Genomic DNA, 25,218 nt, shown 5'->3' on the forward strand with positions numbered 1-25,218 from the left:
GGAGAGATTGAGTGCGTGAGCCCAGAGATGAGCCTGACCGCTGGATCCCCCTGCCCCAGGATCTGCTCCAAGAAGTCCTTCCTCTGAATCTAACCTCCAATACCCAGAGCAGCCTCTATTGTGAAATGGGATACTGCAACAGAGAGTAGCATAAGGCTGCAGCACAGCTTATTGGCACTGCTGGCTGGACTGGATGGGGAAATATTGTAGGAACACCATGATCATCACTGATGTCCCTGTATCCATTTGTCAGGTTGTTCTCTCAGCTCTTTCCCCACGCCAAGAGCGGGGCACTCCCTGCCTTGCAGAAAGCACAAGCAGAGACATCCGTAAACAGGCCTTGGCAGAGCAGTTTGTGTGTGGGCACTGGAAGGGACGTGAGCAGGATACAACATGTGCTCGCTGCTCCCCAAGCCTGCAACGCACGGAGCACAGCGAGGGAACAGGGCACTGTCCTCAGCACCGCAGGAGCCACGGAGCCGGCGCTTCAGCTGGATGAGGCTGACAAAACCCTTCATGTTTAGGAAGAAAGGGATCCACAAGTGTGGAAGTGGTAGAGAAGTGGCCAAGAATATTTTCACTGGGGCAAGGACCAAGCAGCCCCGGCTCCCCTTTCAATCCCCAGCGCACACAGCTTGCGATCGCTTTAGAAAGATGGTTGTAGCCTCCAATTTCTTATGAATTCAGCAAAACCAGAGCTATTCTGGTGAAAACACCCATCTACTTGACCCAGAAATCAATTGGCTATTGAGATTTAAAGTAAATTTAAACAGGGGGGCAGGGATAAAAGACAAAGCATTTAATCAGAAGCAGCCATGCAGGAAGATGCTCGTTCTGATGAAAAAGCTGCTTTTTAGTTAACAAATCAACATGGAGGCATCTCAGCTGCTCTGACTACAGTAGCTACACTGTGGTCTGGGAGATGGGAAGCCTGAAGGTGTTTTGCACTTGTTCTGAAGTTGATCTTTGAATCCCAAAAAGACAAAATAGAGTCAAATCATTTTTCTTCTTTAGTTTAAAACGGATTTTTTCTCTGCTTGGCCTTAAGTGGGGAATAACGTACATCTTAACTGTAAGAGTTTCATTCCCAGTTTCCCCCTCCTCATGTGAGGGGCAGCCTCAAAGGCAGAGAGAATGAATTTTAATGAAAGTATTCTTCAAATAGTCAGTAAAACAAACTTTGGAGCCGTTTCTCCAGAGAGCCCACAGATTCAGTCAGAGCCACGCTGTGATTAACTGCACACAACAGCCCTGGGCACCTCTCGCATCCTCAGCTCAACTGTCAAACAGATTCAGTGCCCAGACAACCCCGCTGGAATTGCCTTTTAAATACTGGTTTGTGCAGCAGTTCAATCTGTCACAGCTTTTGGTGCCCTCAGTGTGACTGGAACCAGTACTCACGTTCATCACCGAGTTGATCTCAGCGACCGCTTCATCGTCCGTGGGGAACTGGTAGATCTGCACCCCATTGCTGACCAGCTCGCTCATCACCTTGATCTTGAACTTGTGCAGCTCGCTCTTGGAGATGGTGTCCGCTTTGGCAATGATGGGGATGATGTTCACCTGCAGCGGGAGGAAGGAAGGAGAAACAAGCCAGGTGAGCAGCATTGGCGTGAGCAGCTCCATGGTGCCCATGGGTGACCCGGGTCTTATCCCGGTGGCTGCTTTGCCTTTCACACAGAGGTGCTGTGCTTTGCATGCACTGCAGCACGAACCCAGCTGAACACTAGAGGGAAGAGTTTTCCAGGCCTGATTTGGCTACGGATTCCCGATAAAGCAAAGACAAACATCCTGCAATAAATACACGAGGAGCAGATCAAAGCCTCTGCTCGTGCCTATGCGTTTTGTTGTTACACACTTTGAGGGAGGCAGAGGCTGCGTAACTGTCACATCTCCAGTTATCACCTCTCGCTTCTGGCTGTGCTGACAGGCTGGTTTAGAAGACAGGCATAAGGATGACAACGCTGCAGTGAGCTGGTGGAGCCCTTCCCATGCCTCAGCAGGAGGAGCAGAGGCTCCTCGGATGCTTTTACAGCAGCTACAGAACCTTTCCGAGGACTCCACGTGGATCACAACTCGGGCGCGCTGTGTGGATGACACAGACCCCCTGGGAGAGGTGCAGGGTGCAGCACACAGGAGGCTGGGGGTCCTGCTGCTCTTGCTCAGCTTTGGTTTCACATGGCACTCACCAGCACAACACCCCATGGAGCTTCATCAGCCCAGGGTTCAAAGCCACCCACACGCTGCAGCGTGGGGATGTCCCCACCGTGCTTGGCACCCATCAAGGTCAAGAGCAAACAAGGGCCACATGCCCCACGCTTCAGGAGGGATGTGATTCGCCGTGTGGCCTCGTGCTTGAGAGAGCTGCACCAGGGCAGGATCTGTCACAGGAACCTCTATTAGATTCTGCTGCGATGCCCGGAGAAGCCAAGTGCCACGCTGCAAACCACTGCTTAAACAAACAACAGCACAACTGTGAACAGCAGCCAAATTCACAGCAGCGACACGCAAGGGCTGAGACAAACGAGGGGAAAGCCTGATTTGCCATCTCACAGCTCTCAACAGCCAAGGCTTTTTGTCCTACAGTGCACAGACTCAGAGCAGCCTTTTGGGCTCCAGTGGGTGCCATTCGTATAAATAACCTTGCTTTCCCAGCTCAAGCTCTCTTTGTGGCTCAGTGGTTTTTCCATACTTCGTGTTCCTCCCTCCTCCCTCTGGTTTAGCACCCACTAAATGCAAGAGCATTTACTCGCTCCAAAAGAAAATTGTCTTAATTTGCTCATTGCAAATACATCTGAGGGGATAAACCCCTTCTTTTTCTCAGCCACTGACCTGGCCTCTTTACCAAGGGCCACAAACCCACACAGAACAAGGTGTATTGCTCCTCAGCAGGTCAGTGTCCTCATTACCGATGTAAAAAGGGCCATGACCACAGCTGGGTGCCTCACTGACCTGCTAAGAGCAGGGCAGCCACGGCTTCTTTGGGCACCCTGTGCCAGCGCCTCAGCACCCTCACAGGGAAGAGCTTCTGCCTAAGAGCTCATCTCAGTCTCCCCTCTGGCAGCTCAAAGCCATTCCCCTTGGCCTCGAATTATGACCCAAGGAAATCTGTGCTTCAGACAAGACAGTGAACTCAATGCACACCCATAAACCCCACCTCCTTCTCAAGTCACGAAGGGCAGGCAATTATCTACAGCTCCTAAACAGCACTGGAACCCATCCAGGACAACAACAGGGAGCCCCGGGATGCCCACAGCTGGGCATCACTTCCCAGGGCAGGGCTGTTTCACATCAGTACATCACCTCCTCATCTGATACAGAGGCAACTTCATCTATCTTCTTTCTCCACATTAAACCCAATGGAAAGCCAACCCCTGCCAGGTCCTACGTGCTTCCCACCCAGCAGCCATTCCATCGACCCAGAACCACTTCTGAAGATGCTTCTAGCCCTCCGGCTGTAACTGAATACCCTGAGAGCAGCTGGCCATGAGCTCAGCCAAACAGATGATGCACCACAGCACAATGGAAGGTTCTGTTTACGAACCAGCTTTACTCAGAAGGGACTTTGTAAACTTCACACTGAAGGCAAGATGTGTTATTGAAATCATCACCCACATTCAGAGGCCTGCCCAGCACCTGGTGCCGTGCCATGGCGCGCTGGAGCGAAGGTGGAACCGAGCCTCAAAACCCCTGCTGAACTAGCCCCAGAAGCTGAGTCAGCAGAGCACACCACAAAGCCCTGCCCCTGATGCACCTTTTGTCCCCATGGGCCCCGTTCTCCACCAACCACCCACAGCTTCCCGAGGGGAAAGCCAGGTTCAGGTGTGCTGCCAGGGCTGCAGACCCGAGGCAGAGCACATCACCTCCCTGTTACCGGTGTGGAGCGGGCAGAAAGCTGCCTGGGGCTTGCTGACACCCACTGCACTCTGCCCCATGCACAGCCATTCAGGTGCACTGGGAAGGGGGCTCAGCGCTGTCATGCACAAATCCTGGAGCGCCTGGAGAGCACCTTGATGGCCTGGGATGGCACTGATGCAGAAACACAACGTAAATCCCTGACACCCAGGAAACATCAATGGTCTCGGGTCGCTTATTCACATCCATGTGCCTCCTTGCGCAAAGCCACCACACCACCAAACCCAAGATGTTCTCACACTGTGGTAAGAAGGGAAATGAGAGCAAAGGGATAAAAGGACTCCAGGGAGGACAATTTAAGTGGAAGTTTAGAAATATAAAAAGCCTGCGTGCACACAAAGTCCTCATCTCTGCACAAGTACAAAGGATTTATTTTGGTACTACCCAAGGACCACATGAAAGGCAGCCACAGGGAGATGTGAAAAGCAGGGAATGGAGAAGGAAGGGAAGGGAAGAGCTTTGTGGGACCACCAGCACCAAGGGGAATCGTGCAAAAGCTTTCCTCCAAGCATATTTCTGGGGATGTGTAATGCTGGCAGCACACCAGGAGACAAGGGTTTATTGAGGGAAAGTTTCTGGATGCCTGATGAAGTCAGTGTAACAGCTACCAGGGTTACAACAGCCACCGCAATGGGAGGGCAGTGCCTGCTCTGCAGCAGGGCCAAGGGAAAGCAGCCCTGAGTGGGAGGGCAAACAGCAGGGACCCTGCAAGGGGGACTCTACCCAGGGCCCCCCTGTTACTGCAGGGTCCCAGCACCTTGCCTGTCCCCTCTGCAGGCTCATCAGCATCTGCCCCCACCTTGCTGCTAAAGCACTGTTCTGAAAGATAGGAAATGCTTGCAAAGAGGAGATGCTGCTGCCACTTGTGACCTTTGAAGCCTCCTGCAGCTCCCTGGAAGCCAGAAGTGTGTCAGAAACCTCCTCTGAGCTGCAGGAGCATCAGTGGTAGCCAGTTAAGTAACCCACTGCTGCCTTAGGCAGAACAGCCTGTGCACAGGCAGACCCTCTCACGACCCACTTTTCAGATTCTATGACCTTGAGGATCTCTCACCGTGCTTGAACATCTTCAGGAGATACTGTGATCTCCTGTGAGGACCACCTGGCCCTCAGAACACATCCTTACCTGCACACGTGTAAAGCGCAGGTAAGGAAGTTGCAGCTGATGGCTTTGGTAAAGATGAGCTAACGTGGGTAAGATTCGTATAGTGAGGAACACTCCAGACGGCTGGGAAACAGGTTTTGCACCTGATATTCTTCAGGCAAGGCAGTGAGAAAGCAAGCCCAAGACCTCAGCAACCACCAGGACAGATGAAGTTTGATCAGAGTCCCATAAATGCCCCAGCTACCAGGCAGGAAGGGGTCCAGCACTGACACACAAGCAATGAACACTTCCAGGAAGATGGACCATGGTGTCCAGCCCCTCACCTTGCTATCGAGCTTCTTCATCGTGACCAGGTCCAGGGACTTGAGGGAGTGGCCGGTGGGGGTGATGAAGTAGAGGCAGACGTGGATCCTGGTGTCGTGGTAGTTGAAGAGGGAGCGCCGGATCTTCAGCTCCTCTTGTAAGTAATTTTCAAACTGCGTATCAATGTACTCAACTATCGGCCTGTAACTAAAACCAGACCATTAGCAAGCCAGGCCTGGGGCACCGGCACTGCAAAGGCTTCAGGAGTTCCATCACTGTAAAAGCAACCACGAGACTCAAACGATGTAGCCTCACAACAGGAGGAGTGTGGCATTTACACACAGACCCTGTAATCCAAAGGAGTCTCCTGAGGCTGCACTGGAAAATAAGGACACTGGAGCATGGAAACACAACTCCCTCCCCAGATCTAACTCTGCCCAGGTCTCAGGGCTGAGCCATCTGGCTGCAGCAATGCAGCGTGACCAAGGAGAGACCTTGGAGTCCCAGAATGCCTTCACCTCGGGCTTGAACAAGATGTCTGTGCAATTAAATGAGACAGGTCCAGCGACACTGGTCACTGTCAGAACAGATCATTCCAACCCTGCACCGAGGGCAGCCTGTCAACCGCTCCCGCTCCTGGAGGACACCATTCTCTGCGGGACAAACCTCCTATGACCCCTCTTTTTGGCTCCTCACCCAATTCACTCAGTCCCCAGAACCAGAGCCGCTGCAGGGAGCTGCTCCATGAACAGAAACACGGGCACGCAGGGCTGCAGGCACTTTGTGTCTTAAGCACCAGAGGCAAGCCCGGGAAAGCCAAGCAGATGGCGCGGAACCTGCCTTTCATCCTTATTTATCTGGTCCCCGAAGCCGACGGCATCCACGATCGTCAGCTTCAGGTGCACGTTGCTCTCCTGCAGGTCGTAGGTGCGTGGCCGCAGGCGGACCGCGCTCTCGTAGTGACTGGCCTCCTCGGTCTCGAAGGTGGTGTTGAAGAGGGTGTTCATTAGTGTGGATTTCCCAATGCCGGTCTCACCTGGGAAGGAGAAACCATCAGCTCCCTGCAGCATGAGCCTGCCACGGGTACTTCAAAGGACGTTAATTACAGAGCACAGTAAATTACACTGTGAGCGGTTACTACAAATTGCTGCGCACGGACACGTAATTCGCACCCCGGTCACTGCATTCTTGAAGGCCTCCCATGCTTAATGCAAAGCTAACACAGAGCTCTCTGCCCCCATCTCCCCAGCGAGCATCACGCAGCACAGCAAAACACTGCCTTCCTCTGGAGAAAATGCTCCTTGGAGAACCAGCAAGGGCATGCTCAGGACAAGTTTCCCATCCGCAGCCCCGCTGTTCCAACAGCCACTGAAGGACACCTGGGATGCATCACAAACCAAGCTCTACCCCCGGATATTTGGCTCAAAGTCATCTGTGATGCAGAAAGGCTTTGAACAGCTGCTCCTGGTAACTAAACGAGACTGATGTCTTCCAGAGTGGCCTACAAGGGGCTCCATTTAAACTCCTCATTCACTACACGCAGCCCTATTGGCCAAGGGAGTGAAAAGAGGCAAAATCCCATGCAATAACCTCCTCCTTGCTCATTCCCAGGCGGTCTCCTGAGCTACACCTTCAGCACAGGCAGCCACTGCCCCCTGAACCTGCGAGGAGCCCTAAGGTGCACATGGCAGAGCAGGAGGGTGAGCAAGCGTCTGCTCAAGGGAGGTGCCGTACCTGCTGCCAAGGGGTTGGGGCTTTTTTGCTTCTCCAAGCACTGGATTCTCCTCTCCAGTGCAGGATAAACACCTTGTGGTGCTCAGAACAGGGCAGAGGCACGCACTGCATCCTATCCGCTGCGGGCAAGAGTTGTGCAGGGCAATAAAGCAGCCTGGTGCTCCAGACTGAGCTGAAAGGAGTCATGCGGAGAGCTCACTACTGACACAAGCCACATTCTCCAGACCCATATTCTCTTTGGGCAGATTGAGGGCCAGGCAGGGAGCTGCTGTCTCTGGATGCATTTCTGCTGTTCTAGCAGGTTACAATACTGCAGATTCATACGCAAGATCCAGCCAAAGTAAAACTAATGCTCGTCTCATCTCTGGAAGGAACTGGTTCCTAGTGCTCCAGCAGCATCGCCTGCTCACGTCAATACCGGAGGTAAAAACCAAGCACATAATGAGGGTATTTCTTCTCACAACTGCTCTCAAGCTTCCAGACAAATACTGTACAATCAATAAAAGCAGGAACACTCCCTCTCCCTTTCCAAGCACGGGGGGGTCACACTTCCAGCCCTTTGACTCACCTGGGACAGCACCAGCCAGGCACAAGCCTCGTGCCAGCCACCCCAGTGTGCAAACATTTCACTTGCCGTTTCTCTTAATCCTTCCTATTGCAGAGGAGATGAGCACCACCTCCCTGATGATGGGACTCTTCTGGTTTCAGCCACTGGACCTCCCTGCCACCCTGCAGCTTCCGCACCAGAAGCTGAGCTCAATGCAGACCTGGATGGCCCCACAGCCGTTTCCTCCCCCTCTTCCTCACCAAAGCACAAAATTGATGTGTTTAAGCTTTCCCCCATATTCTCCCTGATTTTGGGCAATGGGTCTCCAACAGCCACATGCGAAAGCCCCAGCTCAGAAGCACCAAGCTCCAGAGAGCTCAACTCCACTGCAATTAAACCCCATTTTTAAAGACTTGGGCATCTTGGCTTTGCTCGAAGTCAGCGCCGAGGCTGCGGCACGGCACAAGGAATGAACCCTGCTCCCAGCCCGTGTCTGTGTGCAGGGGCCAGCGCTCACCCACGCAGAGGATGTTGAAGCTGAAGCCCTGGGTGACGGACTTGCTGACCAGCTGGTCCGGGAGACTGTCGAAGCCGACATGGCCCCCCAGGGAGAGGTTCCTCTTCTCTTCATTCTGGGAGGGAGAAGAAGCCAGGTTAGCCAAGTGCACCGGGCTGGGAAATCAGACCGGGGAGAGGGACCACCAAGGCCAAGAAGCGCCCACCCCCTGTGCACAAACCCTGGTGCTGCCCGCAAGAGCTTGTGTCTTGGCACAGCACAAACCCCGACGGCCACCAACAAAGAGGAGAGAGGGGAAATACTGATCTTAGCAGGGAGCGGGGAGAGCTGACCCAACAGAGGAAAGAAAACACGAGGGCATGAGCTCCAACTGAGTGCAGCTGGGAGAGATTAGCAAAGGAAACCCCACCAGCCCGTGTCTGAGTGCTCATTTCTTCCCCTCCTTTGGAGTTGTGTTTTGTTAAACCTCCAGCGCTGAGCACAGCTCCACAGACTGCATCCCCCCAAGCGCTCGATCATTTCCCTGTGCTATTGCCATGAGCAGTGTGAGGTTGTTCGCTCGGCCATTCAGGAGTGCTGCTCACACAGGCAGGACAAGGAACCCTCTGGCTTTGCCATCTGTGACCGCAGCTTTCCACCTTTCCTCTGCTGTTCCTCTTCCTGTCTCCCCCCATGCACTTGATTCTTCCTTCTGTCTCCTCCCTCCCCCAGAGGAAGCGCATCACCTGTAGGAAGCTTTGCTTGGAAACCAAGGCAATAAACATCCGAGGAGACAATAACAGGTCTGTGCCCTGCGTTACAGAGCAAAGCAGACCGGGTCAGCTGCAAAGTGCAGAAGAGAGCTCACAGAAGGGCAACTTCTGCTTCTAGTGGTTAAGAACGGGGGAGTTTGGATTTCAACAGATATTGCCACCTCTCTGCAAAACAAAGCAACACCTCGGGGGTGCAGCCCCTCAAGCACTCCCATCCTTCCATGGGGAAGCAGAGATATGGGATTTCAGAGCACGATTCAGTCACAGGCACAGGTTCCTTGGTAAATGACCCTTTTTTTCTTAATCCCCAGCACACAGTGGAAGATGGGGATGGCAAAAGTGTCTGCCCTTTGCCTGGCTTTGGTTCTTCTCTTTGTCCCTGACAATGTGGACTTACAGACTGCGAGACAAGAGCCTAAGCTGGCTGTCAGACTTTAACTCGAGAGGGAAATAAAAGTCAGGCCATGCTAAGCCTTGTGCATCGCTCTATGCCGGCAGCAAGAAGCTCAACAAAACGCAAACCTCTCTTCATCTGCGTCTCCAGTCAAAGCCTGCCTTAGTTCTGCTGCTGGGAGAGCAAATATTGCCAGCTCTGTAAAATAAACCGCTTAAATCACAAGGACAACCCGTGAGCAGCTGAGGCAGCTCCGAGGCCCCATGCACAAACCTCCCTGGTTAGCATTTGTTACCAGCTTCCAGCTGATTCCAGCCCTGCGCTCTCCCGAGGGGCTCCCTGGACACAGGCACAGCCGAATCCCAGCTGGGTTCCTGCAATCAATTCTGCTCCATCCCATTGGGATCGATCGCGCTAAGAGGAAATCGCGATCACTTAAAGTTTTCCTAGGGGAGAGGTGGCATCAAGTAAGGTTTTATGGTGGCCAAGAGTTGAGGTGAATTAAAAGGGGGCCCGAGGACAGGGAGACCTCAAAGTTAAGCTTTCTCCCATTCATCTGTCACCACATGGAGCTGTTAAAGCTCAGACTGACGCCTCTGCAGGGATGGAACCCAAGGGCAGGATGAGCCTGTGCTAATCCAGGCAGCCCAATGCCGGCCCATGGATCCAGCACAGGATGGTGCAGCCGCATGGGGATGGGGAGTTAGGACACACGGGGGCTCAGCATTGCTCAGGTTTGCTTTTCCTTGTAGGAGGAGGCATTGCAGAGCTGGGGGGGCTTCCTCAGCCCCCACTTGTCCTCCTCTCCCCTCTCCAAGCCACCACCGCGGAGCAGGGGACAGCCAAGCTGTTCCCACAGAAAGGCACCGAGTTTGACAGTGACACTTTTGTGTCTTTTCACTGTAAATACCAAACAAAAGCAAGCAAACAAAAGCCCGAAGCGGAGAGCCCGCGATGACATTCTGGATGGCAAATAAATCAAGGCTGCCGGTGGCTATGATTAGGCTGCGAGAGCCCGAGGCTGGGAGGAGGTTTCCAGGCAACAGGCAGCATCGCTGCTCCGCAGTTTAAAATAGGCTCCAGCTCGGCAGGGCTGCATTGAGAACTCAGTCATGCCTCGGCCGGAGGAAACCCAAATGTGCTCACACAGGGCTTGCTTTTCTCCTCTCTTCTGGCGTTCGGCCGCTGTTGGGTCAGGACAAGAATACCCTGAACTCCGAACGGCTCCGCTGCTCTTAGAGCTGCTGAGGCAACCGGGCAGCTCCAGGGACAGTCTTTGACAGTGACCTTGAAATGCAGTTGCCTTTTATTTCTATGAGCAGCAATAATGACCTGGTTCAAGTTCAAGATGCTGCCGATACTGAAGCACAGAAGCAGTTGCTGTGCTTGCAGGGCCTTCAGCTGCCACTCAGCTCCGAAGGGTTTTGCTGTTGTTGCTGTGTTAGGACAAACAACTGCTGGGAAAGAGCGAGGCCAACAAAAGAAGCCTTAAACCCCAGGTTTTGCTGGTTTATTCCTTCTCTCCAATCCATCGAGCTCACAGAATGGGCAGCCCTCTGAATACAACCAATGCTTCTGCTCCCTTGTGCTGTTTGGTGCTTTCCTGGAGCAGAACCTCCCCACCATCCTGGTGCCACTTATCCCTACACTGAACTGCAGCCAATCTGAGTCTCCCCCCCAATGACCAACCCTTTAGGGTAGCTCCAGGACAGCCTGACATGGTTCATGTGCTAGTGAAGACGTCAAGGTCACACTCAAAACTGAATTCCTTCCAGCAGCAGCAGCCAGGCTGCAGCGCTCAGCATGAACAATCAACCCAGAACACGGATGCTGCAATACACGAGGGCAGCAATAATGCAGCAGTGTAGGGCTTGGTTTAGACAAAGAATTTCAGCAGGACTCTTCCCTGTCTGGTGTCCTGCAGGACAGGAGCAGGCAGGTACGTGGCAGAGCTGGATGGGATCAGCCATGGCGAGAGCACAAACACAGCCCTGCCCTTTCCAGTTGCACTGGTCTCTGCCACGCTCCCACAATGCCCAACGAGATTCAGGTCTCTCACAGCCTGGAGAGAGGAATCTCCTGCTTCTCCCCAGGCAAGACCCCATCCTGGGGCTGCAAACAGCCACGAGGCAGCCGAGCTTCCATGAAGCCCATTTGATCATCTCACAGCATGGTAATTACGAGCTTGTGACGGCTCCGAGTGCCAGCTCCCACCATAAACAGCCACTGCAGCCCTGAACATCACTTCTTGGGTCCCTAATGATCACAATGTGATGGGCAGCTACCAGGGTATCACTTCACAGGGAGGCTTTGTACATGCTCTTTGAAGATCTTCTGTGCCTTGAGCTGGGTTTGAGGCAGAGAGACAAGGGGACAATTTGTATTTTAAACCTGGAATTTCGTGGGGAAACCAAAGAGCAGGATTTGTTAAGCTCCAAATGCAGTCCTTTTAACCATTTCACTGATGCTCTGGCTCGAGAAGCAGAGGCTGTGAAGGCAACAGGCACACAAATGGCACGGCCAAGGGAACAGCCGCTATCCCAGAGGGAAATCGATCTCTGGCTCTGTCTGACAGCCACGTCACAGGCCCCTTCTCCTGGCACGCAGCGGAGCCGCAGCCGTGCCCTTGCAGGCACAGATGGCCATGCTCAGCTGAGCGCCACGGAACCAAGAAGAAACCTCCAAACACAGTGCTGCAAACCTGCTCCGAGGCACCAGCCACCCCAGCTCCGGGACGCGCTCCGCCGGAGGCTGGGATGCTCTTGCGATGCACAACGTCATCTGGCCCACTCCTGTGGCCACACCAGCATGAAGACACCCAGGGAACCAAAAACAGCACTTCCAGCCCACACCAGCTTCCTAAGCTCATCCACAGCAGGGTCCCACAGACCGTGCTGTGTAGTGGGACTGTGCGGTGGGAGGAAGCAGAGGCAGCATCACTGCGGGCAGCTGGCCACAAACCAGATCCATAAAAGATTATGTGTTATTTGGCCCTTTATTGCAAGCGAGACAAGAAAAGGCATCAGAGAAACACAAGAGACACCAAATCCAGACCCCTGTAAGAGGGGCAACTCGGTATTCACACATTCATTAGGCTCTTCCTAGTAGACAGAAGGATTGAAGAACCCTGTGAGGCTGCAGCATCGAGCATTGTGCCTACGATCCTTTAAAAGCCAGCAGTCTGATCACAGCTTCTCTTCATGCCTCACCTCCAAATTAGCATCGGTTTCACTTTGCGTCATTACATTTTCAGCAACCTCCCAGCAGAAGTGGCTCTGTCACTTGTGCAAGCCATGGGGGATGGCAGCAGCGAGGACACCAGCTCCATACCCAGCTCCAGATCTGGCCTGGCTGGGGCTCCTGGTGCAGAGCGGAGCGGCTCGCTCTGCTTTTAGATGAGCTGCCCCTGTTGTCCTCCCTCGCCCACCAGGAGCAGCATGAACAGACCGTGACATCAGTTGTTAAAATAAAGACATTGGGAAGTGCCATCTTCCAGCTGAGCCCCACAAGGAATGCTCCTGCTGACGTGTGCTTGTGCTCTGCGCTCCAGACAACCCCAGCTTCATCTTCCTGCCCTTTTTCCATAATGTTTTACACACACGCTTGTAAGAGAGCAAGAGGCAACAACACAACCTGTGCACAGCACTCTCCCACGGTGCCTCAATTCCCACTAGTGAGGCACACTCCTGCATAGAAATTCCTCAGTCCTGGCTGACATCTTGACCTTTAACACCAGACCCTCCAGGGCTTTGCAGTGTGAATCCCATTCCAACCTGGGAACAGCCCGTTACCCCCCCACCAATGCCTGGACACAGCACGGGCGCATCACTTCGCACTGGCAGCGGGGAGTCAGGGCGCGCTGCGCCGGGCTCCCTGTGAAGCGCAGAGCAGAGATCCCCTCCCTCCAGCTCACGATCAAACCAAACACAGGCAGAAGCCAGCGCCCCCGGCCGGGCTGCAGCTCCCTGCCGGCCTGACTCAGGGAGCAGCACGAGGAAGGGCAGGGAAGGCTCCCATGGGCCCCCCGTGCCGTTAGCAGCGCTCCCGTGCTGGGATGGAGCAGCCCGGGCTCTGCAGGGGCCAGCTCGGCTCCCGGCACCGCTGGGGACCGCTGCTGCTCACAAACAATGACTTCACCTTCCTGACTGCCCTCCGCAATCACAGCAGCGCGAGCAACGCAGAGATTAACACATACACCAGCGGCGTTTGTGGGATGCTCTTCCCTTGGCTCCTGAATGGGAACGCGTGGAATCGGGGAACTGTTCAGCCTGGATGCAAGGAGTTCATTTGTAACTGAGCAGAGAAAGGACTGCATGAGATCCGGCTGTTAAACCCAAGCGGAGCAAGCTGCTCCCATGTCAGGGCTCACGCATGCTGGCATGCAAGGCATTGGCTGACCCCTCAGAGCGGGCAGTTCAGGCAACAGGGCAAGACAAACTGCCCACAGACCATGGACAGAGGGAGCTGCTCTGGGGTACAGCACACACAGGGTACCAACCCCAACCCCACAACCATGGGTGCTGAGGGCACCCAAACACCCATCACTGCAGGATTCCTTACAGAGGCGCTGGTGGTTTCACTGTCATTCACAAGTAAACTGAGTCATGGAGCAGTTGAGTACTTGCCTAGAGACCTTTGGGCAAATAATGTTGGAAGCCAAATCCAGCTTCTTTGTCCAAGGCGGCACTCCCTGGGGCTTGGCCCAGTTTCTGGATCAATGCAGAATGCTCCGGCTCTCTCAGGAGATCCCACCCCAGCTCCAAACGCCGGCTCAACAAATGGCACTTGACATCTGCAAGGGACCAGCAGCAAGAACGGACTCAAGTTTCCATGAAGGAAACCTTCCCCTTGCCAAGCTCTGCAGCGGAGGGACTGTAACAGCAACACCTCCTCTGGCGTCTGCAAAGCACCTTCGTGGTGCTGGCAACGTTCAAAGCAGCCACTAGCACACAGCAAAACGCTCTCTTGTACACACAGAAAGAGGGTTATTAGGTGTATGACAGCATCAGCGGCTGAGCTTGCACTTTGCTGTCTACACAGCAGAAAGAGGTGGCCCAAGACAGGTAACGAGACCAGATTTGAGGTTGTCTGACAACAGCCAGGGGATGCAGAGCATAAGAAGTCTTAGCAGAGAGCTTAGGTGTTGTAAGCCTGTCCTCATGGGTGCCTCTGGCACTGGAGATGAAGGGGAGCACCCTGAGCTGGGGCTGGCCAGTGGAGGTCTCAGCACCTCTCAGGCTAAAGTTGTCACATCTAAGCACCACCTAATCCTAAACAGATTCCCCAGTGCAGGCACGGACTCAGCTGAAGGTTTCAGATAATCTTAAGTGTGTACTTAAAATTCCCCATCCCCATTGTGGAGCACTTCATAACAGGCTGGGGGAAGGAGAGAGGGAGTGAAAATAAGGCCACGGAGGAAACCTTAGCAGTGGGGTTTATGCTGGTTTACCACTTGTCCTACAACAGCAACCTGCTGTGGTGGTACGCAGCCAGTCCCACACGTCTGAGATGGGGTGAGCCCCTCTGCCATTGCTACGCAGGGAGAGCAATGGTGTTTTCCCTGCTGTGACAGCCCTAAAGAACTGTAAATGGTGACACTGCGATGCCTAACACTGCTCTTCCCCCGCCCCACAACAGCACGGCAGAGCCCCAGGGGCCTTCATTCACCTCCTTCCCTTCTCCAGCACAGCCCACCGGAGCCATCCCTCCACATCACCCCCTCATCCCCAGTTGCTGCATGCTCCCAGCAAGCTCCCAGCCCACACTGACGTCCCCCAACAAAAACCTCACACTGAACCAACACAATTCCCAGCCCCCCTTTAAACCGCTCTCCTAAGAATGCCAGGAATTTTCCCAGACACTCGAGCTTTTATTCACATCCCTCCGGCTCCCAGCTGCACCCCAGGCAGGCAGAAACATCGCTGAAGAAACCAGATATGGAGTCTCTTTACGCTGCAGAGGTGAGAGGACTCAAAGCTGAGGTTCTCTCCTTTGGGGCTAACTAAAGGTTATGCTGCCTGAAGTGATGCTTTCTTGAGAGCTTTTGGACCTGTCTTTCAGAGCAATTCATAAAGCCCGAGAGCAGAGAGGGCATTGAGAAGAGCAGCGCTCACCATCCTGGGAAAAGAAGCCAGCATCCCACATGCCCAATGCAATCGCTCTGGGGCGCACCTGCAAACATCCTAAACATTCACCGCAGTCACCTGCCCATAGGAAGGTGTTCAGGGATTCAAGTGAGAAACTCCTTTGAAGGGAGAAACTCCTTAACTGCTTCCCTGAACCGGAGCTGCTGGTGCCAAAGTGGGGCTTGATTCCTGCGGCACACCTTGGACTGATATCCCAGCAATGCACCGGACAGAGGATGCTCCCCAGACACACTGGACATATTCCCCCTGTGCACCAGCTTGCCCACTGCAGCCTCCGTGAGTGAAGGGCTGAACCTCAGGGGCTGCCTTCAGCTTTGCTTCAGCCTTCCCTCCTTTAAAACCAAAACAACAACCCGTGGAACAGCATCCTACACACGTCTCCAGCACCCAGTGAACTGGCACAGGCTTGAAACAGGAGGTTCTGGGGATGTTCAGAGCCGAGTCTGATGGGAGAGTAAAGCCTCTCATCACTTCCTATACAACATGCATCCAAGATGATACATTCACAACCTGTGAATGCAACATCAGCTTTAGTGTTCTGCAAGCAAACTGTTTCTGGCTTAAATCCCTCTCTTTCTACACTGAAAGCAGAATTCCCACAGGCTTCCTTCCCTGAAGCTGTTATTTAGTGATTTCCCTATAACATTTATGGAGCCTAATTAATTAATAGTGAGGTCTTTCTCCGTTAAGAAAGGATGCATTTTGTCCCGCTCACGAGTCCTGGAGGAGAGCTCACAAAGGAGCAAAGCAGGATTTGCCGGGCATTATGCACAGAGTGTTTTGCAAACATGAATGTTGCCTTTGAGAATAAGGGAAGTTGGTTAAAACAGAAAACTCTGGAACCAAAAATGAGAGACATTTCCTCCAAGCTGACCTCAAAGGATGAGAAAGTTCAGCTTTTCGTCAGCCCAAGAATTCCAGCCCCCAGAAGCTCTTCAAAACCAAGAAAGCAAAGCCCAAAACACAAACACAACTTTTCCTGCAGTCTGTTCCAAAAGAACCCAAAGTGCAGACAAACCCCATTGCACCAGAGTGCCCAAGCCCCGTTCTTTGCCAAGTTACTTCTTCAGAAGGTGCTGAGGCTTTTGATTTAATGGAACTTCCCAAGAACCCTGACAGGATTAATCTTATCACCTTAAGATAAGCAAGAGACTTTCCCAAGTTCACCCAAGGCAGCAGATGCTTCCCAGCTTGCACTCCACTGACCTCATCAGTGGATCCCTTCCCATCCCCATGCTACCACGAGGAAGAGGAGGAGACACTTGGCAAGGGCAACTTCTGTGGGACAAAGCCGAGAGGGAAGCTCGGTGCCTGCCCCTCAGGACTGGCATGGAAAAGGGTTGGGGCAGTTGGAAAGAAGCGCTGAAGAAGGGCCTGGATCCCCACCGTGCCGAAGGAGCCGTGCTGGATACCAGCCACCGAGATTGCTTGTTTTAGTTACCACTTAAAATAAACATGGCTAATTCCCACAAACGTGTCCAGAATTTATTGCCTGATTACAATACATGCTATTAGTCAGGGTATTTTTAGACGAGGGAACAGGGATATAGTGGGAACCCAAGAGTTCTGGTCACCACTGATGCTCTCCCCAGTCTGCCTTACACCATAAGCGTGCCCACAAAGAGCTCTTCCAGCTCCTGGACAAGTCTCCCTGTGCTACTCCCTGGGAGACACCAGAAAGAGAAGTTTTATGCATTACAGCCACCCAGCTCCATGAGCTTTAGCAGAGCCATCGTGCTAATAAGCCGATTGCTATGTACCCACCTGCCTCCAGAAAGCCTCACAGCGTATTAGCACAGAACAGCTTTAATGTGAAGACTTGAGGCAATAGAAAGCAAGAAGAAAAACTCTATCTGAGAAACACACACAGCAAAGAGATAAACTGAAAGGGCTCTTCATTCTGTATGTAAATACAGAATTAAGTCCATGTTCACAAACAGGAGCTGGAAACACCTTTGCTGCAGAAGATGGGGGAAGGAGAGCGTTACGGGGAGGCTGGCGCTAGCCGCTCGTCCACTGTGGCAGAGCTGAAAGCTGCGATCAATTGGATTAGGAACCAAAGCCTGCAGCAGCCTCTTGGAAGCAGGGTCTGGACCAGAGGCCCAGCAATGCCCCCCTGCCCCGGTATCACAGCCTCACACAGCCTGAGCACCAGGAGGGCCACACACGATACCTAACGCAGCATCGTGGGTCTCCTCTCCCACCGACTGGCCGGAGCAGCCCTGGGTGCTGCTGCGGGAACGTTCGACTTCCCAGTGAGCCCCAGGATCGCTGGGCACACGCTTCCGCCCGGCGGCAGCTGCAGACGTGCCTGTGCGCTGCTCCCCGGGGGCTGAGGGATGCGTCCTGCCCCGCTGTCACAGCCAGAACCAGCTGGAACGCGCGGTGCCCGTGGAGGGCTCCGGGTGCATTCCCCACATGTTTCCCTGCACACGTCAGGCAGCGGTGACGGGCTCATGGCAGCACCTCATGCACAGCACGGGAGCAGCCCCAGGTCCCTCCAGGAAACCCATCCAGGCTCTCTCGCTTCCACAACAATCTGGGTTGGAGGCTGCGGGAGCCGGAGAGGGCAAGAGCCCCGAGGCAGCGCGCTCCATGGGAACCTTCTCCGGCTCTGACATCTCTGGAATTCCATGTGTGTGGGAGACAGACGCTTCCTGGCTTCACAAAGGAATCTGAACATCCAAACAGAGCGGTGCCTCCACAGGGCTGACCCCGCGGGCCCTGCTCAGCCCACAAGCAGAGCCGTGACTGGGGATGTACCCGAGGAGCCCGCAGCTCTCATTGATACTGTTCTGCCCCAGCCCTCTAAAAATCCCCACTGGCACCCCATTGGGGATGGGGCCAATTCCAACTGGCTCCACCTTTTGTACCCAAATGTCACAAGTTGGAGGCGAGCACAAGTGCTTACATCAGGGAAGATGTTCTGGAAAGAAAGGACACGGCTGGGACTGAGGAGAAGCGACACCTTCAGGATTCTTTCCTCGCTTGAGCTGCTCTGGGAGCAGAGATGGGATCTCTTGCCACCCATCTGGTGCTTTTACATGACATGAATACAAATGCGAAGCTTCAGATATAACTCCAGCCATGTGGATGTGGAGAAGGGGAGAAACAAGCAGTGCATGAGCACACAGGCCCCACCTCGTTAAAGCACAGCACGGGACAGGACAACATTTCTAAGGCTTGCAGCAAATCTGAACCAAGCAGAGCAGCTTCTCCCATCCACAGCCTCAATGTGCCCGAGACATGTAGTGAGTAATCACAGTTAATCACATAACCGTGCCCCTGCCCCACGCGGGCGGGTGGAAGCAGCGTTGCCCACACCCTGCACGTCTCCCTCTGCCCTGCCGCCTCCCAGATTCCTCCCAATTGCACAACGCAGGAAGGGCTCATCCAGCATCGCGCTGCCGCCCCTCCCGAGCTGCGAGCCAAGGGAGCGCAGGGAGCACCAACAGCGCAGAGCGCTGGGCATGGGCGCTGCCACGGCTGGCTCCTGGAAGGGAGGCGCCGGTTCCGCTTTGCCGCTGCCGAGGGCACGCAGCGCCCGGCAGCTCCCATCCCACGCACCGCACCGCGCCGCATCCCTGCTGCCGGCACCGAGGGGCGCAGCCCCAGGACGGACCCGGCTGCTCCTGGGCAGCGCCTGCTCCCGGCGCGTACAGCAGCGAGAGGAGCCGGAGCCGCGATGGGCTGCGGCTCTGCTAATTGCCGCTGTGGTCCGAGCAGGCAGAGCCGGCTTCCTGCGCCAGCCTCCCGGGGAGGGACTGCAGGGCTCGGAGAGGCAACCGCCAATTGGTCTCCTCCCGTGGAAGAGCGTTTTCCCCATTGCTCCTTCCCCAAAAAGCAGGCGCTACAGGCAGGAGGCGGCCGCGGCAGAGGGAAAGGGCTGCTCCCGCTGGGCTCGCTTCCTGAGCCTCCGACCAGCTTGGGGAAAAATCTGTCACTTCTGTTCCACGCTGCATGGGGCATGGCCGGGTTTTCCAGGCTAAGGGAGAATAACTGAATGGCGAAAACAGGCAAGGAAATTTAACCCTGGAGCTTCCGAACGGTGCCACTGGCTGGGAAAGAGAGAACAGGGCAGGGGGATGGCTGGATCCAAACAAACCCCGGCTTCCACTGGAACTGAGCCATGGAAATGTTTTCCTTGAGAGTTTGATTAAAAGAAAATGTAAGCCTATGCTAAGTGTGAGACTTCTGCAACGGCTCTGGTTCACAGAGCTCTTCTCAGCTCGCTCCTCGTGCCCGTCTTTCATGGACTAAGGTGTAACACGGCCCCTTCACGCAGAGGATCAGATTCAGGCTGCACACGACCTCACAGCAAACAGCAGCAGAAACGCATGGAGTTTATCAGAGCCCTGCAGCTATGGCAGGAACAGGGTTCAAAGGTCCCTCTGCTCTCACAGGGCTGGGAGCAGGCCGTAAGAAGGCAGTGGTGTGAGAACAGGTAACGCTCACCCCAAGCTGCAAAGTGGCCAGGCCCCCCCAGCTCAGCAGCTCACAAAGAACCACAGCACCGCCTGTTCCCAGTGAGGAAGATGGGGTTTAGTTTTCTCTGTGCAAAGTGGTGCTTTTCTGGCAAGATCTTCCAAGGAGCACTAATTCTTAAAGCTCCTCCAGCTCCAACCCCTGCCACGGGCAGGGACCCCTTCCACTGGAGCAGCTTGCTCCAAGCCCCTGTGTCCAACCTGGCCTTGAGCACTGCCAGGGATGGGGCAGCCACAGCTTCTCTGGGCACCCTGTGCCAGCGCCTCAGCACCCTCACAGGGAAGAGCTTCTGCCTAAGAGCTCATCTCAGTCTCCCCTCAGGCAGGTTCAAGCCATTCCCCTTGGCCTGTCCCTACAGGCCCTTATGCAAAGCCCCTCAGTGTGTTAATGCAGATAGTTAAGCAGGAAGCCAACGGGGTTTACCTAAGAAGAGAAAGGAATCGATCTTGGGGGGGTTGAAAAACCTTCTCAAAAGCAAAACAGTTGGAGAGCCTCAGTCTCACATCTCATCCCGTTTATTCACCTGCACATCTCTGGTTGCTTCTCCTTCAGGCTTCCCAGCTCCCCCCAGAACTTCTGCATTTCCCCAATGGATTTCATGCGCTTTCTGCCTTCTTCTTGCACGCATTGGTTGGGCTGGTTCCCACTCAACGTACCAACACCCAGCTACTGCTGCCAGCGTCTGCTCCAGCACAGAGCCACATGTGCCAGCTCAGCACCAGCCAGACCAGGCCACGGAGAAGCTCTAAGTTTGATGACAGACTGAAGTACTTCATAACGTAACTTCATAACTGAAGAAGGCCGATGCCTTCCTTCCACTCTGGTTGTTAACTGTGATGACAACAACTGGCCTGGGGGTCTAGAAGCAATACTTGCAGACCAAGCCCTGAACAGGGTCTCTCACAAGCACTGCATTCACAAAAACAAAGGTTTGGGTGTGATTGTGCTGCCTTACAGGCAGCTTTCTATGGGTGAGCTTCCTTTCATTTGCTTTTGTTGGTCATTTCCAACAGCAGTACTTCAAGGGAACTGCTTTGTGCTGGAGACAGAGGCATTCTGGAGGACTGCACAAGGGGAGCATGCATCTGGGGAGTTCTGAAAACACATTATCCAAACCCAAAGGTCATCAAAATCCAGGATGTCAGTGTCAGCTGGACACTTAAAAATAGCTTCACCCATCTGAGCAGCGTGACCTATTGTGTACCAGAGCCCTCCTTCAGAGGCTGTTTCATCGCTGCTTCCTACTGTAGATACAATCAGCTGGTAAAAATAAATCAGTTTCTTATCACCTCTTGTTGGCAGCATTGAGCTGTTCCCACACAGGAAACTGAGGCACGGTGACATGAAGTGGCACCAAGAGAGCTGTGAACCCTGCAGAGAGCAACCCGGAACACCTGAATCATGAGGCTCCACGCTAGAGGAACAGCATCAGAGCAGAGACATACACCAAGGATAAAGGAGGCAGCAGCTGGGACCATCCTGACTCCAGATCAAATGGAATCGAGATGCTGCTCTCCCACCCACCTCTGCCAGATGCCAAGTTCCATGACCCGATCACCACATCCCCTGGCCCTGCAGGTCCCTATGAACTCACCCAGCACCTGCACAAAGCAAGCAGGTTTTATCCTTACGGAGTTGGGCACTAAAGTCATGTTGGAGCCCGGCCACTTCACTCTGGTGCCCAAATGAGAGCCAAGCACCTTCAGGAGCTGCCCTCCTCCCTTCTGTTGTAACTAAAGTGATAGAGCATTGACGCAAGCACAGCAAGCGCTCAAGTACGCACCGAAGAAGGTTTAAGTTTCTCCTAGGGCATGGCAGTATTTTAGGTTCCTCAACACCTCTGAAAGCCCGCACAGGCACTGCACACACCCCAAATTAACACTAAAACTATTTATTATACATGATGCAAATGCAGAGAATTGCAGTGAGGCGGCTCCTATTCCCTGCCACGGAGGCTTCCCCTCGATCCCCTCTCCCAGAGCCGGGAAGCGTTTGCTTTCCTAAATAGAGAGCCTCCAATCAATTTTCCTTTCTGCAAGCTCTATGCCAGTCACAGTCTTGCAAATTCATTCTCGAGCTGGAAACTTTTGGGCCAGGATTCAAAGAAATGAAGCAGAGTTTGAGATTCTTGGCAAAAAGCAGTTTAGAGAGAAAACAGCAGCAGGGGCTTGTTTGTGCTCCAGTGGCACATCCATAACCCAGACAACCAGCGCTGCTGTGCCCAGTTTGTTCAGCAATATCACACCAGACATTGCTGACTTTTGAGAGCTACGCTGTTCAATGTGAGGAAACGCTTTTAGCTCCGCAAGGCTGCAGGATGCGTCTCCGAGCTGTTTAATTACAACAGCCCCTCCAACAACAACACCACAACCAAGCTGTAGACAAAGAATAGTTTTGAGCCGACACAGATTTTGGGCAGATTGACTTCCGACAGCAGTTATACAACATGTGAGCTGCAGAGGCGGCGGTGCAGGGGTCATGCTCCATGTTTGCTGTACAGCCTCCTTCATACACCGGCTCAGAGAGCAGCTCGCCTCAAGAGTTTGCTTTGCCCGTGTCTGAACCGCCGTGTCCCTTGCAGTATTACATACACACACACCCCGTTAAGTTAACTGGCTGCTCCAGAGTGTTTGCATACCGGCGGGATGTAAATAATTCTTATTGAGGAAGCTCTGACCCCATTTCTTCCCTCCCCGCTTTGCGGGGTGCTCCATGCTTGCAGACACACGGGTATCGGATAGCCCTCCCGAGCATCCTGGCCATCCAGGGCGGACTCGCCACAGGCTTTCGGTACCGGCTGCAGCATCAGAGCGCGCACCGAGGCCTCGGAGCTTCCCTGCCCATGTACCCTCCAGCCTTCCTTCCCGCAGGACCCTCCCCGCACCCTGCCGAGGGCACCGGCTGCGCCCCGCTCCCGAGAGCCTCCTGCAGCCGGGTCCTGGTCCCGACATCCCGCAGCCGGGTCCGGGTCCCCCCCAGCCCCACAGCCGGGTCTGGGTTCCCCCATCCGCAGCCGGGTCCGTGATTGCGGGTGCTGGCGGGCAGCGGCCGCGCACACGGGTCCAGCTCCCGGCGCATCCACCCGGCTGCCCCGGCCCCGCCATCGGCCGGGTTATTCCCCACCACCGCCAAAGGAGGAACCCCCCCGAGTCCGTGCGAGCGGGGCCGGGCCCCGCCGCTGCTCACCGAGAAGCGCTCCAGGTCGGTGGCGGCCATGGCCGGGGCTGGCGCGGCTCCGGCGGCGGGAGCGCGGCTGTCCCCGCCGCGGGTGGATGCGGCTGAATGGATCCAATATGGCCACTTCCTGGAAACTCCCCTCCGCCCGCCACAGGCGCCGCCCGACGGGACCGGGGGGAACCGGGGGCCGGGCACCGGCACCGGCCGGGGGCGGGAAGGGGCGGGGGCAGCCCGAGCCCGGCCCCGGAGCCGGGCGGGGGAAGGCCCCGGAGGTCCGCTCCGTGCCCGCCGCAGGGTCCGCTGCGGGCGGCGGGTGCGGGGACGGGGACATCGCGCTGAGCGCGGCCCGCGGCCGGGAGAACGCGAGTTTGGAGCATCCTCGGCGGGGCGCGGGGGATGCGCGCAGGGATGCGGGGACCCCTCTCCCCCTGTTCCCAAGCGTTCGGCGGGCTGGGAGGCCGAGAGACACCCGCGGCGCCTGTCACCCACGGGGGTTACACCGAAGTTGCAGCCACGGTGTGGGTTTGAGCCTGGATGCCAACAGCTTGCAGCCATCACGCTGCCTGTGTAAGCTAACACACGCAGCAGAGGACCGTCGAGTCTTTCTTCATCATCGCTTCCCACGTAAAGCGCAAAGCCAATCCCGGCACCAGCACCCACAAAGACGCTGGTATTTTACCAGCTGCTAGCGCAAAGTTTCCCTTGCTTTCTGGTGCCCTCTGCTGCAGTGCACCTATGAATGAACAGCTCTCCAGAGCCGCTCTCCTCTCGGGCACACAGCTGAGTCACTAGAGCAAACCTACAGCCCACATCCATCCCCTGCCCTGCAAATGCAAGTGCTTTGGTGGATCAGAGGTTAGGAAGAAGGTTGTATCCTCCCTTTAAGCAGTTCCAAGGCATTTTCTGAGGTGTTACCCAAGTGATGTGCTTCTTGCAGTGACAGATCCACGGCAGGTCACAAGAGGAGCTTTTCTGCCCTCATTGAGTGGACAGCCTGTAACCAGGTTAATTCTGCTAATGCATGCATTAGTTCAGCCCAGAGATAGGTTGCAAAAATACCGCATTTCTACGAACAGGCCATTGCTGAACACCATCTCTTCATCTATTTCCTTAGGCCACCAGAAATGACCAAATCCCCCCAACCTTCTTCCTGTCACAGCCCCTGCTCTTTGTACTATTTTTTCCCTCCTTTCTTTACAGGCAAGCTTGGGAGTCCTGATTGAAGACAATGTAAAAGTCTTGTTTAACACACATTTAAATGCCATTATGGCAGGTGCTTTGGGAGAAGTGATTGACTTCTACTCATTAAAAGCTCTTTTCCTGCCAATGAAGTGCAGAATGTAACGACAGGAGGCTCACAGAGCTGATTCCCAGGCAGCTACTGGCTTCTGGGAGCAGATGCAAAGATCCGTGGCATAACGGGAATTCTGAGCCATTGCAAAGGCTCAAAGGCCAGCATTGATGCCCCTGGCTGGGCTGAGCTGTGCAGCTGAGAGCTTCTCTTCCCTGTGTCCCCCAGCACGGGGCAGGACCGCAGTGTGTAGAAGCTCGCAGGTATCTTCGAACAGCTCCTTATTTCAGAAAGCACAATGCTAATGCAAATTCAAGAGGAACCTGCCACTTTCAAAAGCTTCACATGCATTGAAACAACTGCTTCCAGCAGAGGGAATTTGATTTGGTGGCTCCTTTAACTGCTAAGGCATCAGTTGTTATGTAAATTATTCCTAGTGGCTCAATGTAATAGACATGTATTACAGTGATGGATGCTCCTGCAAGGATTTTAACACTGTGGAATATTTTACCTGCTAAATGCACAGTGAATGTAGGATAAACTGTGAATTTTCTACAGGTAAAGTGCTGGGGCAGAGAGTACAAAGGACTGGAGAGACACAAATGTGTCCCTGGAACCTCTTTGTCCTGAGGAGAAGAAGGAAAATGCCCCTTGCTGTGTAGCATTGCAGTAGTTGTGATGATGGGGAGATCAGCTTTACCCCTTCATGTTGTGACCCCGGGTACAGGCAATGAAGGTAGAGAGAAATAAACGTTCTCACAGCCCCTCTTACTTCACACACAGCCACGGGGATTGAGTGATCATCATACCTGCCACATGAATGCAGCATCAAGCTCAGGGCCTTGTGAAGCCGCT

General features: G+C 54.3%; 1 protein-coding gene across 5 annotated transcripts in view; it reads right to left on the minus strand.

Annotated features, from left to right (window-relative positions):
• The window catches only part of SEPTIN8 (septin 8), a 37,232-nt gene extending 13,984 nt beyond the window's left edge, over nucleotides 1-23,248 (minus strand). For 4 of the 5 annotated variants that reach the window (XM_062638157.1, XM_062638156.1, XM_062638159.1 and 1 more), the window contains exons 1-5: nucleotides 23,082-23,248; nucleotides 8,119-8,233; nucleotides 6,161-6,356; nucleotides 5,341-5,527; nucleotides 1,402-1,563 (exon numbers count right to left, since the gene is read on the minus strand). In XM_062638157.1, coding sequence (XP_062494141.1) covers nucleotides 1,402-1,563; nucleotides 5,341-5,527; nucleotides 6,161-6,356; nucleotides 8,119-8,233; nucleotides 23,082-23,111 — 690 coding nt within the window. In that variant the 5' untranslated portion in view covers nucleotides 23,112-23,248. The remainder of the gene's footprint in view (nucleotides 1-1,401; nucleotides 1,564-5,340; nucleotides 5,528-6,160; nucleotides 6,357-8,118; nucleotides 8,234-23,081) is intronic. The other variant, XM_062638158.1, reaches the window with a different exon arrangement.
• Between the last annotated feature and the right edge of the window lie 1,970 nt (nucleotides 23,249-25,218).

This window comes from Pezoporus occidentalis, unplaced genomic scaffold (genome assembly GCF_034315485.1).
Source record: "Pezoporus occidentalis ecotype Australia unplaced genomic scaffold, CSIRO_AGI_Poc_V1 ctg55, whole genome shotgun sequence".
In the NCBI taxonomy this organism is placed as follows: Eukaryota; Metazoa; Chordata; class Aves; order Psittaciformes; family Psittacidae; genus Pezoporus; species Pezoporus occidentalis.